Source organism: Lepeophtheirus salmonis, chromosome 13, assembly GCF_016086655.4.
Source record: "Lepeophtheirus salmonis chromosome 13, UVic_Lsal_1.4, whole genome shotgun sequence".
In the NCBI taxonomy this organism is placed as follows: domain Eukaryota; kingdom Metazoa; phylum Arthropoda; class Copepoda; order Siphonostomatoida; family Caligidae; genus Lepeophtheirus; species Lepeophtheirus salmonis.
Window position 1 is genome coordinate 21,472,392 of NC_052143.2, and position 15,819 is coordinate 21,488,210.

At 31.4% G+C, this 15,819-nt stretch overlaps 2 protein-coding genes and 1 long non-coding RNA gene across 3 annotated transcripts; 1 reads left to right on the forward strand and 2 right to left on the reverse strand.

Annotated features, from left to right (window-relative positions):
• The first annotated feature begins 203 nt into the window (after positions 1–203).
• On the forward strand, positions 204–2,781 carry LOC121127541 (tRNA wybutosine-synthesizing protein 4). The gene is made up of 8 exons (XM_040722950.2): positions 204–366; positions 432–867; positions 922–1,039; positions 1,095–1,243; positions 1,293–1,559; positions 1,618–1,933; positions 1,991–2,312; positions 2,382–2,781. Exons 1-8 carry the CDS (start codon positions 270–272, stop codon positions 2,663–2,665), a joined length of 1,989 nt encoding a protein of 662 aa, XP_040578884.1. The 5' UTR covers positions 204–269; the 3' UTR covers positions 2,666–2,781.
• Positions 2,782–3,780: 999 nt separating this feature from the next.
• On the reverse strand, positions 3,781–4,443 carry Sf3b5 (splicing factor 3b subunit 5). Its single transcript, XM_040722952.2, has 2 exons — positions 4,179–4,443; positions 3,781–4,105 (listed from the first exon to the last, which is right to left on the reverse strand). Exons 1-2 carry the CDS (start codon positions 4,281–4,283, stop codon positions 3,950–3,952), a joined length of 261 nt encoding a protein of 86 aa, XP_040578886.1. The 5' UTR covers positions 4,284–4,443; the 3' UTR covers positions 3,781–3,949.
• Positions 4,444–11,388: 6,945 nt separating this feature from the next.
• Positions 11,389–15,581, reverse strand: LOC121127543 (uncharacterized). The gene is made up of 2 exons (XR_005867855.2): positions 14,755–15,581; positions 11,389–12,956 (listed from the first exon to the last, which is right to left on the reverse strand). It is a non-coding gene; the product is annotated as an uncharacterized lncRNA (long non-coding RNA).
• Between the last annotated feature and the right edge of the window lie 238 nt (positions 15,582–15,819).

Below are 15,819 nucleotides of genomic sequence, written 5' to 3' on the forward strand. Positions count from 1 at the left end.
TATAGTTTATATTTATAGTGATCTTTGTCAGCAGAAATCGTCATTTATAGTTGTTTTATGATTTTACGGCATTTTTTTAGTCGTAGGAATTATGCTCACCACAATTTAGCCAACATTACAGTATGTTTCATCCTTCATCCCAGGATAGGTTTAGGAGTTTGAGTTAAAAAGTTCCGTTTATTTTTAGTCGAAATATTCAAAATATAAATAAATAAATAAAACCTTAACTAAGTTGTAACTTGTGACGATCACAAATTCAATGCACATGCATGGATTATAATGCTAATCAAGGATCTCTCTCCACAATTAATGTGGAAGATACGAATCTGGAAAGTCTCCAATCCAAATCTTCTATCATTACTGCAGGTAAGATAAGTTTTTATGTCTAATTTAATAAAATAATATTTTTCTGTTACTTACATGACACAAAGGTTATAGAAGTGATCCTTTTCTTCTTCACATTGTCTCGGATGTGAAGAAACGGAGATCTCCGTCCATCAACCTTGGATATTTTGCTCGTAACCTTGCATTGGAGTTCTCTTTCGAAAAGGCTCTTCTTCATTTCTCCAACAAGTACGCTCAGAATGGCCAACAACCCTTCCAAGTTATTTCCTGTGGCTCAGGATTTGATACAATTTATTTCAAACTTAGAAACGCGGGACTACTTAGTCCAGATTCTTGTCTTTATATAGAAGCAGATCTACCTCGTGTTGTTAAAAGAAAATGTGAAATGATCAAGAGTTCGGACATTTTGAAAACTCCGTTCGGAAATGATAACAAGATGAGTATATTTCCGGATGGATCCTTTAAAGTTGGAAAAGGCTTTGTCAATATTGCTTGTGACTTAAGAGACTTAGTTACCTTTAGGTATTATTTCTTATAATGGAGAAGTATCATAGAATTTTTTTTTAAATATTCTAGATCTAAATTAATATCTGTTGCGGGGATTGATTTTGAAGCCACAACTGTGATTTTATGTGAATGCTCATTAACATATGTGGATCCTAAATACACAACTCGTTTTTTTGCTTGGTCCAAAGTAATTATAACATTAAAATTCTTTTAATCTTAATTACGAATAATTTTATCGATAGGAATCATTTAGTGACGCCGTATTTATCAATTACGAACAAATTCGTCCGTTCGACCGCTTTGGAAACATAATGACGTCCCATTTTGAGAAAAGACAAACACTTCTTTTAAACGTAAAGGTTTTTCCGACATTAGAATCTCATATAACGAGGTAGTTTTTGCATTATATATTAAGTTAATTCATGTTCACATTTCTACAGATTTAAAGAACTGGGTTGGCCTGTTGTTGCAGCAAAAGACTTAACATATATATGGAAGGAGTATTTAACAAATGTAGATAAAGATTTGATTCAAAACTCTTCAGATTGTTTTGATGAATTCGAAGAGTTGGTTCTTAAATGTAATCATTACATTCTGCTGATTGCCAGATCCAAAGATTTGCCTCTTGATGAAATTTTTCCTCGGTTTGAAAAGAATATGATAGAAAACTGTAACAATACTGTTTCTATTATTCCACCATTACTTGAGTAAGATTTAAAATCCCTAGCTTCATTAGTTACATTAATTTACATTTTCGATCATTAGAAAGAAGAATGAGCAAACAGAATGCTTTGAACGTTACGGCCATTCTGTTCATATTACATCTAAAGGCGTTGCCATAGTTGGTGGATTTTCGAATCATAATTCACGCGATTGTGCTGTTAGTGTCGTGAATTCATCATCAATGGAAGTTTTGAGCTTTACAAAAAATGTAATTCCTATTAACTGCTCTTTATATCATGCTGGAGATATTCTTAAGGACGATAATTTACTAATTTTTGGTGGGAGAAGCTCCCCTGGTAAACCGTCGAATGATTTAGTACATATTTTACTACAAGAAAAGGACAGTATTTGTTGTAAAGTAAGCTCTATTTTTATTTTTATTTTGATCTTTAAGTAAATATTTCCTTGTAACCAGGTGTTTTTAAAAAAATCTACAACTCCTTTACCTCGATGGAAGCATACGTTCACTCGGGTGGACGACAAAACATTTATTCTAATCGGTGGTAAAACGTCCAAACACATTTATAATGACATATATTTTTATTCAGTCGAAAAGGATGTATGGGAACTTTTTCCGATCGCGTGTCCATTTGGCCTATTCTCTCATTCGGCAAACAGATGGAAAGATAGGATTGTTGTGTCAGGCGGAATGACTGATTTGAACACATTCAATAAGGACCTCATCTTTATCGATCCTATAAATAAAAGTTTATATGTCGAATCTTTCCATAACAAAGGTATTTAGCCCATTGTTTTATTGAGAGATTATATCTCTATTTCATGAAAAAATATTAATTTTAATCTAGTTCCTCAATTGTTCTCCCATTCATCTCATATATTACAAAATGAATTATGGTTGATCGGTGGTGTTTCTCCGCATACAGAGCCAGCTGTTATTTTAATCGACTTAGTTAAGCACTCTGTTACGCATTTTGCATACTCATTCGTTTCTGATACAAAGCTAACGTTTAATCATGGGTCGTTTGTGAATGAGGATGGTGATTTTATTTTGATTGGTGGAGGAGGAAACTGTTTTTCCTTTGGAAAGCGAATCAACAATCATCCGCTACTTTTATTAAAACCCAAATGAACTGTGATACTTAGTAATATGTATTATATTACTATATTAGTTAATTGTACCTATTATGGAGTCAAAATATATGTGGCATGGATTACTACGATCCATCCTTGGTAAAAAAAATAAAATAGAGGGTCTTTGATAAAGAAATAGCAAAGTATATATAATTGCTTGTATGATCTTACTTCCAAAGCACAGTGTATATATATGCTCGAAGGTAAAAATAGATACATACTTCTAATTATACAAACTGATCATTTTAAATAATTATGATAGGTCTAGAATTTATATAAATTACTAAGTAGACGTGGTCTGATATATTAGATCGAAATCGAAAAATCGATATATTTTGAAAAATATCCTATATCTGCATCGTATCGGAGAAAATTCTCGGAAATTTCGATATTTGATATGATGAGGTCAGTAAAAAGGAGAGAATGTGAAAAATATTTCTTGTTCGATTTTTTAAGACATGCTTAATACATGGAATACTCACACTTATCCATCCGTTATGACTTATGAACTTCTTGAAAAGAGTGAGATACAAAATTTACCTCCTTAATTATTAAATAAGGTAAAAATCCAATATAAGATTTATTCATTACTAAGGCTTGTCAAATTTATCTTCCATAAATATTGCTCTATTTTTTTAAACGTACATGTTCCTAACATCACTAAACCGGGTTTAAATGATTGAATCGGTACTTTATAACTCTAATAAATTTGGCTCACGAGTCAGCCATTTCGATCAACTAAAGCATTAACAAAGAAATGTTTTTAGGGATACTGTTACATCATTAAATATCGGATCGGAAAATATTTAGATATCAGTCCATGTCTTTTATAGTTTCGACATTTCTTTTAGAGTGTGGAAACATCTTCTTTGATAAAAATATTCGTACTTTCAAGAATGAGATTCCACTTTTACACAATAATCGAAACCTTTACACATAGTTCTCTTGAACATACAGGTTAAATCTTGATTTGGGTTTACATTTAGTGATGGGGTTGGCTATGGAGAATGAATGATCCCATTTTTCATTAATCCATTGCGTGAATATATTATAAATTGTCTTTGTTCAAGTATTTTCAACATATTCCGTCCGTTCAATAAATTTACTCAAATATGAAGATAATTTTTTTTATATATGACGTCGTTATATGTACATAAGACGATGAATTACAGCTAATGAATTCACCATTATGATCGAATTCATATAGCAATGTAAAATGAACTAAATTCTAAGAAATGTTTCGATATTAATGTATAATGAAAAAAGCCATAAAAATATATAATTAATCCTCAGACTTCTTTTCTGGGGGTGGACCACAGGGTTGAATCATCTTCTCCATGAAATTAAACCTTAGTCTCGCCTTACTCTCATTTTCTGCCAGGGCAAAGTGGTTTAAAAGATCGAAATGTCCGGGATAAGAAGCGAATGAGTCTCTATGCTAATGGAGAATAAGTAAAAAATATAACTAATAGTAGGATCAATGGTTGAGAAGGGAGATCCGGGGTTTTTACCTGATTCACTGCCCAATCGAATTTAGACGTATCCGCATGTCCTGTTCCAATGTATTTAGATTGTAAATGCTCCAATTGACTATGGATGTTATATCTGTCCCCCATATTTAGAGTATAAAGATATTGTGTTGAGAGGTAGGTGAGTAAATACTAAGTATGCCGAAATATTCGATAGAGTTCGAAGTGGATTGCTAGAAATTAGTAAATAATAAATATTAAATAAGTACTAATAAGTAAAAACAAATTACTGTTCTTTATCAAATCTTCCATATAAAGTAAGCTGATTATGACGTCATCAAAACAATAGTCGCTATTTAATAAAATATTGCCTACTAGGGGAGACCTAAAGCAATTTAGGGAAACCAAGCTCCCCTAGACTATTCCACTTCTTAATTTAAATATCGACTATTATTTGAAGTCTAATTAATATTATTATTTATAGTATTTTTTGCATTTATTATTGATAGTTGTACATTTTCCAATATTTATACGATATTTATTGATAATCTTACTTATGATCCCAAACAATCTTTGGAATAAAATACATTTGCTCCTTTAGTAATGTTCAATGTTTCCCTAAAAATCTGCTCCATCTATTCCATCGATAGTTTCCTCAAATATTTCGAGAAGAATGTTCTTAATAATGATATAATAAAATGAAATGATAAAAGTCACAAGATAGAAGAATGAACGTCCCAAAAGCCAAACTGCGTGACAACCTGCCTCCATCTCCTCTACTCATTTTTAATAAGAAGAATTCATCTTTATAGTGTAGAGTGAACTGCTTTTATCGAAAACCAATGTAAATGTTTCCTTTTGTTAATAAATTGATGTAACATTGCGTTACTTGTACAATCTAAACTAATATTTTCCTATGAGCTTAGATATAGTTAGGAATTCGAAGCATTCAAATTGGACAAACTATTAGTATTGTATTTCAAATTATGATGCATCCGTCAATATTTTTAAAATTACTCTGTGAATGAAAGAGTTTTTGCACAATTTTTTAATGCCAACTTGGATAAATAATGCTATTATACCAATAAAAGAAAATGCGATCAATTCTTTTGATATTATTATCAAATGTTTCTAAAAGGCGGATGATAATAACCTTAAAGTACGTACGCTATCACCATCAGTCCAGAAAGGATTGAATCCAAGCTTTAAGTATTTTTGTTGTGAATACGTAAATATTTGATGTTGTATTTCAACTAATTATTTATGTGGAAAATTGTAGTAGGATATTCCAAAACGAAGGATAATTTCAAGTCCTATGAAATAAAAATTGCAAGGGAAGGGCTCAATTTATTTCAAGTTTTAGATTATACAAGTTTATAGAAAAAATCTCCTGCTTGGGTTATTAATTTATTGTTTAACTCTTCAAAATTTCTATTGAATATAAAATTAAATCTTCTATCAATTATTAGATTGATATTTATTCGTTATTCATTTTCATTATGGTTAAATTTGTTAAAAAGTTTGTTCTTGACTTGAAGGAAGATTTCAATAAAATTTACTATGCTATTATTCAAAGTATATCACATCCTTTAATTCAATAAGTAGATAGTTGTTATATTTACCTATAACATATATGATGGCATCTGGAGTATTGCGTCGTACTTTAACTTATTTATAAATTTTCCGTTATTTATGGGTAGGATAGTACAAATATGAATAGACAACTTATGAATTTTTAATTTTTTACAAATAACAAGAAATAAAACCAATTGACAACATGTATTTTTTCAAACTTTTCCACTGAATGTGAAATTATTAATAACAAGCGATGCGTAAAATATGGCCTGTTGATGTTATGTCAAAATAAAACAACCCGAAAATGAACTAAATAGTCTTGAAAATTTGAAAAAGGTTTGGGAGGATGCAGCTTAGCTTTCGTAACACTCCATTAGATCAGCTGTAAGGATGGAAATAAACTCAAAACCTACTTCATCTATAGCAAGGAAATAGGGTTGAAATACTCCGGTATATAATTTTCTATTCTATTCAGGGTCCAACAAAGACTTATAAGTTATAACCAAAGGTGAAAATCCAGTGTGGAATGGGCATGTTAAAAAAAAGAAACCGAAAATAAACATGGCAACCCTAACAATTTGAAGAATGTTTTGGATGACAGAAATAATCATGCTCATGACGTTTCCAACAAGGACTTACAATTATATCTCCGCAAGAAATGCTCAGGGTTACGTTCTGTCTTATATGATCACACATGAACATTTAAACAGGTTTTAAATATAATTGAATCTATTTAGGAAAGAATGTTCAATACTCAGGAATTAAGTAATAATGACAACTGCTAAGGTAAATAAAATTCGTTCTCTATACTACCAATTAAAAATTAACAGGCCAGATAAAAAACACACCGGATATATGCTTATAAGTAAGGGTGATAATTTTGGTAGGAATAGAAAAGCGTGCGAGGAGAAGAGAAGAAATACTTATGGCATCATTGATTAAATAATATACACCTTCTTCTATCAATGAAGAACGTTATCCTTCCCTCCTTTATTATTCAATATTAATGTAATATTAGATGCTGATAGTCGAAAGAGAACTGAAGTAAATCCCTAAAATAACGTCACTTTCTGTCTTGATTTCTGAAAATGGAGGCCCAAGAATTTGGAAAATACTTACCGGATGAGAAACAGATGGTTTGTCGGATTTTTCGATATAAATGTGCATTTAGTCCCCTGTCTAGAATTACACGCCACTCATTATCCTAATTATAAAATTAATATTAATGATTAATATAAAATCAAGTTAACGATTTACATCAAGTCTGACTTTAACTTTGATCTCACAAAGATGCTTATTGCATGTATATACCCTTATCTATTGCTAATCATCTACGTTCAAAAAATTTATGGAGAAATACACGGGTAAACCTATCCCTTCCCGAGTAACCATCATTAAATTAATGGAAGATGTTGGTACTGATATAATTTATAGAAATACATATAAAAATGTTTTGAGTCATCCCCACCAAATGACGATCAAGTTATCAGTAAAAAGTATTTACAAATATCGAAATGAAACTCTGAATTTTGTACTATCTAACAGTAAGTATTCAATTTTTTTTTAATCATACCATAAAATATGATTCTATTTTAGCTTAACATATCAAGAATTATGATACACAACTATTTAAATGGCAAAAACAACTAATTAAATGGTCACAACAACGGGGGTAGTAGCTTTGGATGGTTCGCAACTAGTTTGTCTGAGACTAGTTTCTTCACTTAAGGCTTAGCTATGGTTGATAAGCTCCAAGGAATTGTGTTCAGAAAACTCATAAAAGGCAAAGGCAAAAACAACTGCTTAAACGGTCAACTCCTCCGAGTCTAGTTTGACCTTTTTGCCCCTTCTTCGTCTCCAACATTCCAGACTTGCTGATGGCGTAGACAGGGATCCTGGAGATGTCCAACTGCTTGGATTGGGTGAATGTGAAATCGTCAATCACGTTCAAGTGTCATTTTCTCAACTTGTACGCAATTTAGAGAGCTCAAGTTTGTTTTGTTTTATAACTAATTATTTGTGCTTTAATATATGACAATATGAATTAATTTCAATCACTCAAGCTTAGTTAATATTGAATTAGTGAGTGTTAAGATTTCAATGGGCCACCCGGTAGATGTTCCCTTCTCTCCTTATGAACTAATCTTAATGTGCCACCCCAAATTTTTCCTGATCCCATCTTAAAAATACCTGGTCACGCTGTTGGTGTTAGCTAGGAATATTATCGAAAGACTGACCCAATCTTAATCATTTTCCCATATGAGGGAATTTTCTTTCCTCGATCCTCGTACTTTACCGCTCCAAGTATAATTCGCATAAAAGTCTTCCTTTGATGTTTTATTATATATTTGCGGGCATATTTTCAGCAGGCAATTTTCCTACAGGCAAATTTCCTTCAGGTAATTTTCCACTCAGGGTAGTTTTCCGGTAGGCAACTTTCCTCTGAGGGCAATTTTCCGCCGAGCAAATTTCCAGAGAGAGCAAATTTTCTACCGGCAATTTTCCTCTGAGGGCAATTTTCCTCCGGGTAAATTTCCGCTGCGGGCAGTTTTTCGAGGGCATCTTTCCGGAGGACTTTTTTCCTGCAGGCAATTTCCTAGTACCGTATATGATACATGTATTAAGAGCAGTGCACATATCTCGCAAAAAATATTCCTGTTTTCATAAATACTTGAAATATAATACGAATATTTATATAATGACCGACACAAAATTCATCAACACCAGAGTAATTCCTTCATTTTACTTTCTAGATACGGATATTGATTTATGTTTTTACCCTTTGTCTCTTTAGTCGCTTGTAGCTAATTTACCAGGTGGCACATTAAAATCTGAACATTTTAAGTTTTAAACTTCAACAAGACATAATTTATTAACTAACAATATAATTTCAACAAAATTAATAATATAAATCGATGTGCGTATGAGGTCTTTTAATCATTAATGCAGCTGCCCTTATCGGAAATGATGGCTTTCTGGCGGCGTCGGAAGCCTGGCACCCATTGTGAATGTAGTCTTCTCTCTTGGCGTTCCAGTGCTGGCTGACAGTGGCATTGAGGGCCTTGGTGTTTTGATGGTGGACTCTACAGGCCTTACCCTCGATATTAACCCAAATGGTATAGTTAAGAGGGTTGGCATCAGGGTTGTAGGGGGCTAAAAGGGTTGGCCAACCATTCCTATACCTTTTTAGAGGTGTATGCAGGTGTGGAAAACTATATTTCCATCAAGATAGTTTGCCTGCACCAAAAGCGAAAGATTATCCTCCAAGGTAGTCACATAGTCGGACCCCGTGAGCCTATATGCTACCGAGAACCACACAAGAGACCACGAAGCCCAAGGACAAGGTGGAGGCAAGATGATTTGTGGTACTTTGTGTCCTAATTGATTAATTAATGTCTCCAAAGCTTAAGTTTATATCATTCTGTCTGTTCCTCACAGGATCGGGGTAAAGGGTTGCACGAATTAAAATTCGTCGATCCCGTTCCAGTGTAGTTTTCTTGACTTGTACATAAACTAGATAGCTCAGGTGTTTTTTTAAAACCTATTGTGTATGCTTTAATATTTCGAAATATGAATTAATTTCAATCACTCAACATTAATTAATTATTGAATGAGTAAGTGTTCAGATTTCAATGGATCCCCCGGTAATAAAACGCCATAACAACTAAGCTGCTTTTCTCCCAAATACTATTTGAATCATCCGGTCAATTTTCAGTTTCCTTATTTAACATATCCACAGATCATATGATTTACAACTCTAGGAATATAATTGATTTATTTCTTTAATTCCTGTTTTATACTACTTAAGTAAATAACGTTCAAAGAATCATCTTAACTCAATAAGCATGATCCCCCCTTTTTTTTGGGGGGGAGGGGGTTGTATTTGTTTCAAGGCTACATTATCTCAAGGATAATTAATTAATTTGTACATAAATATATACAATATCCTCTTTTTCCCAGAATATTATTATACATGATTATAAATATGCTTTTCTTAGTCTAAATACAACTCACTTTCAAGAGAAGAAGAAGAGTAGTGACACAGTACTAAATACAATAGAAAAGAAAAGAACCAATTCGTGGTTTTGATAAAAAATAAGTTTTTTTATTTGCCTCAATCGCTCATTTTTTGACTTAAATATATAATACATTGTATTTTGCTTTATTTTATTCTTGTTGTTTTCAGAAACTCTTAATAATGGTTTTCGTTCTATAGGAACACCTCTCTCTCTCTTTTTTATTTTTCTTACAAATACCCAACTAAAGTTCTGCCGGTTTCAAAAGTTTTGATCCACCCCAGTACAAAAAAATATTAACTTTTATTTATTATCATGGCTAAACCAATATAGATTGATATTTTAACTATTTTCTAAGTGTAGTTTAGACTTAATACATTCGAAATCCATGTAACAGGGTAAGCCTCATTATCAAAATACTGAAAAACGACCATCTCATCTCTTCAAGTTTTTCTTTTATAGTTGATTAAAAACATATTGTATTAAAAATTGCAAAATCCCACCCTTTTCGTTAGACTGTTTTGTTCTTAGTATATACTAGCGGGTTTACTGACATTGTCCTGAGTTTTCAGATGTCGACTAATACACACGCCTTGCTTGATTAAAATAGAAGCTAACTTAACATTTCCCGAGTGTTACTCTCTTTTTTTCATGAACACTCTCACATGTAGTCACTCAATACTTAGATGTTATCCTATCAAGGATAAAAATAATAATAGCATGAGAAAAAAGAGTTAATAGGATTTGATGTCTTAGGGAGTACTATGTAAAGATCGTTGCTCAACCTCATATAAAGTCACATTTATGTATACATAAAGTACTTCATATTTTTGTTTCTTTTTTAAATATAAGTTGGTCTAAATACTGCAAGGTTTCCTTCATTTTGATATACCATTTTTATACAATTTTATACAATAACACAAGATTAATAGATATACAAAGTTATACCATAACCCTTTTCCTACTCATGTTTGACTTCCACCACGCGTTTTAATAGTGATGTCATAGAGTATAACTGTAACAAAGAGTAGCTATATATTTCCTTCTTGACTGTTACTATAGAGTACCACTGTTATACTCTATGACGTCATATCTGCCTATCTTACCTAGCTGTAGGTATGGTACACCAAATTAAAAATTCTGGCAACCCCAATTTCATGATGGCATACCCTTTTATTTCTATTATCTTTGCAATTACTCTATTTTTTCTTTTTCTTAAATAAGACACACACACTCGATTGTATTGTTATTTCTTATATCGTGCATCTACAACCAAAAATGACTTACTTTCAGCTTACATAAATACAGGGTCCGTAGAAAAATTAAATTGTTTATAAATATTTATGAATTTTTGGAACTTTTTTCCCGAAAATTTAATTTCTTAAGTTTTTCCGAAAATTTTTGATTTTTTTTGATGCAATGTATACTTTATGAATTATTTCAATAAGGAAAATTTGATTGTAATAGTACTTATATGTAAATGTATACGTAATAAATTACATGATCGTAATATCCTATTTTTGTGATAACCCAAGGGATTTGAAAATTTCAAATTAATTTAAATGACTTAAAAGAAACCTTTTAACTTAACTTCCTTTTATGTAGACATACCTATTTCTAATATACATAGACGCAGTATCAAAAATAAAATATATATTGGATCAATTGAGAGTGACAGAAAAATATTAAAGAAAAAATATATATAAACGAGTACATTGTATAAGAGAAAGACACAACGATAATACGCAATCAATCAAACTGTTCATATTGAATAATGATATTTTTATGATTATCCAAATATGTACGTGACAGTTCTTGTCACAAACATGGTTTCAACTTAACTTAGTAAACTACTCTTTTTTTTAAAATTCATATCTTTGAAATAAGTTTTTTTTTAAATTGATATTATGTGCAACGAAAAAAGGAAAATTAACGAAATTTTTTCCCTATCGTTTATGGCAAGGATGATCATATCTTTTTATGTTACTTTTTAGTCCATTTTGTTCCTACTAAAGAGGATTTCGGTGTTGTTGAAGTTTTTGGCTCTGACTAATAATCTTCAAAAGGTTTATGTATAAGATTTATTTTGACGGTCGAAGGATCAAACATTAACCTGCAAAAACATGGTTAGCATACATATATGTACAGTCATGCGGATACGTATTGGTACCCCACATTTTTACTTGGATACCCTATTATTATAACCATAAATGCAAAAATAAAAACCCGATAGGATAAAATGATAATAATAAAAAATGTTTATTGATCATTAATGAATTAATGCTCCTTTAATATAGCCTTTATGTCTGATACTTCAACTAATCTTTTCTTATAATTTACGATTAAGTTCAAACAAGTTCTAGAAGGAATATTTTGCCACTCTTCAATGCTAAATGACTCGATTTTTTTGGGGTTTTCTGGCATAAACCCGTTTTTTTAAAGTCATTCAAAAGATTTTCAATAGGATTGAGGTCTGGATTAAATGAAGGACAGTACAAAATCTTAATCTTACTCCATTGAAGTCACAAGGATGCAAATTTACAAGAATAATTTGGGTCATTGACTGTTGAAATAACCTCTTACGAACAAGGCCTATTCTTTTTGCGGATGATTTCAAATTTTGATCTAAGATATTGACATAATCCTCTTTTTTTCCTTTTCCATTCACTCTGACAACCCCCCAATACATTTGGTACGAGGAAAGAAGGACTCTCCAGATTTCCTCCGAAAGAACTGAGTAGAGGTGTGAGCAAAAATTTAGATTTTTGTTTCATTTGACTACAATACTGTTGACCAGAAGGTCATTTCCATCTCAAAGTGTTCTTTGGGAAACTTTAACCTTGATCTAAGGGGTCGAGGGTTAAGTAATTGTGTTTTTCTTGGACGTCTCTACTGATCGCCTTCTCTGTGAAAAATTCTAGATACAGTTCTTCATGAAACAACAATATTATTATTCTCTAAACCATTTATAATAACCTTTGTATTTGTTCTGCGGTTAACTTTGACTTCCTTGACCACTTTTCTTTGCGTCTTAGGAGATAGCATTGATGGCCGACCAGTATTTTACCATTACAAACTTCTACATATTCTCCATATTTCTTTACTATATTGCAAACAGTTTATTTAAGAACATCCAATTTCTTGGAAATTGATTTGTATCCACTGCCTTTTTTTTAATTGAACAATCTTCTCTCTGACTTGAACAAAATGTCCTTTGGTTTTAACCATGCTAGAATATACTGAGATAGTTAATCACATCCAAAAAATTATCAAGGGAGGATTTAAAGTACTCAATTTAAAAAAGCTCTCGACTCTCCCGATCTTATTGTTTGAGTAAAAACTTACTAAAAGTGATATTGTAGACTCAGATGAAAAAAATACAACAAATATCATGTACTGACCATGAAAATAGCCAAAACTTTTGAGGGTATCAATACTTATGCACATACTATAAGTTAATAAATTCTTGACGAAAAGCTTTCTAAAAAATAATATTTACTATTTTTAATAAGCATTTATAATGAGGAGTAATTATTTATGCCTAATATATAACTTGGAATATTAAAATATCATAGGAAAAACAAAAAAAAATATATAGGGTGCCAAAACATATGCGCATTACTGTAACAAACATATCGATGCTATATCTATTTTAGGGGAGATCGAAGATAGTTACACCAGTGTCTTCTTCTCTGATCAATAATAGTGATCCGTCATCTCTATTTATAGTTTAACAGCTTAAAATATTCTAGATATTTATTCAGTTTTTCTTAATTTATAATTTAAACTAGATTTTCATAACTGTTACAGCCGTCTCTGGATAAATAAACCGGTTTCAATATTTGAAGGTTCGCATTCAAATGCAATTTGTGGAAAAACTAGGGATTGGTATATTTTTGTTGAATAAATTATAACTATTTCTGGTTTTCTCTATATAGCCACTTGTTATTTGGACCAAATTTAAAAATTTGGGGTAAATTGTAAATAAAGAATTTACATACATTATAGTCTGTAGGTATATCATATTTTTTTCTAATTTTAAGGTTTCTATAATTACTATTCTTCCAATCATCTAAAGGCTGATTTTCACCAGGTATGATCTGTCCGTGGAAGATATAATTGGAATTTCTAAGGAAATATAATTTATGATTAGCTTTTCAATATTTCTAGGAAAGCCTTCGATTGACCTTAGGTATGATTAGTTTTTTCCTGCTTTTTGTAAGTACCATTGTATCAAACATTCCATTCCATAAACTACTTTTTTCTTCCAAAAAGTTTTGTTCAATTTTTCTGAACGTAATAACCATTTATAAATAATATTTTCCACGAAAATTTACTATGAATTTGATGAAGAAATATTGTCTCAGGACATAAATATCCATTCCTAGTTTTGAAAATAATTGACAAAAAGAATTGGATTAAAACTTCTACGATTCGATGTTGGATTTTTTAAAAAAATAGGTGCAATAACAGGCGAGGAAAACTATCATGGAAAAAATGATTCATACTTTTTATTACTTATTTTTCTTACAAATAAAATGCGATGTTTCGTGTATTTACATACTTTAGCTTTGAGTAATATTCATCAACTTGAACAATTTACAGATGATCACACCCAAAAGAAACAACTTAGGCACAATGTACAAACTGAAAAATTATATAACTTTATCTGGGAGCCCTACACATTATTTGATTTGTAAGAGGAAGAAGGATCCTGATCGGAGTTGAGTATTGTTTTTAAATACAATTCTCGTGTGGACTTTGTTTACATAATTACATTTGTTTTATTTAATTAAGAGCGGTTAATATTTATCTGTAAATCTTTAGCATGTAAATCATCTTGAAATATATTCGTTGTTCAAAATAATATACTATTCACATACATATTTCAAAGACTATCTCTATCAGACTTATGGTCTTAAAGCATTAATATCACCTTTTTCCTATTACTCATCTGTATACTGTACATAATTAAAATGAACCTATTTTGCATGCATAAATCCTTATACTTATTTCCATATACTTACATATATATGTATAACACATGGGTCCGAGCTTAACAAAGAAACCACTTTTTTTTTGTTCAAAATTGGCTTGATTCATCAATGTTATTTGCTTCAAGACCCAGAGAATCATTCTAGCGTCGCTCTAACATTTGAACGTCACTTTTAAAAAACGCTTTATCTGTTGCCTCAAAATAGTCCTCAGTTTCATCGATAACCTCTTCATTTGAGCAAAATTTCTTACTGGGAAATACTATTTGCAGGTGAGCAAATAGCCAGTAGTCATTGAAAGACAAATCTAGAGAGTCAGGTGGATGCAGGAGCAATTTGAAGTTCAATTACGTAGTTTTGCCATTGTTTTGATTGACTTGTGACACGATGCGTTATCCTGGGGAAACAAAACTTTCTTCCCCTTCAAATGTGGCCATTTTCCCGTTATTTTGTCCTTCAAACGCATTCAACATCTGAATCATCAGCACGTTTTTGTTTGTGGTCTACAGTTAGCAAACGCGGCGCCTCTATAAACAGAGCTTTCTCATGGACAAATGCTTATATATAGGTAACACATTCGATTGATATTTTCACAATGGCAGCTAACTCACGCAACTTCATTTTCTATCATTAAAAACGTTTTTTTCTATTGTTACCGTCTCGTTTGGACGTCCACTGCGTTCTGCATTATTTATATTTCTACGACTATGTTTGAAGTCAGTAAATAAAGATTTATTTACTGTTTCTAATGGAGCGGAATCTCCATAACACTTTTCAAGATATTGCTTCGCTTCAATAGTATTTTTCCCTCTGAAGAAGCAGTGTAAGATTAAATCAGCAAATTGTTTTAGAAATAACAGAAGACGTTAAACAATAACTCACAAACTAAAAAGTAGATTGTCATGAAATGTTGACAACTGGCTTTTGAAGTTTGTTATTAACTAAAAATGTGGTGAATTAAACAAAAAAACTAGCTACATTTATGTGTGAAGCACGGGACTTTTCATCTCATGTGGTATATATATATACACTAATAAATAAGACGAGAAGGGAAAAGAAGCGCATTCGGTCTGTAAAACATAACTCCTCCTCTGTACT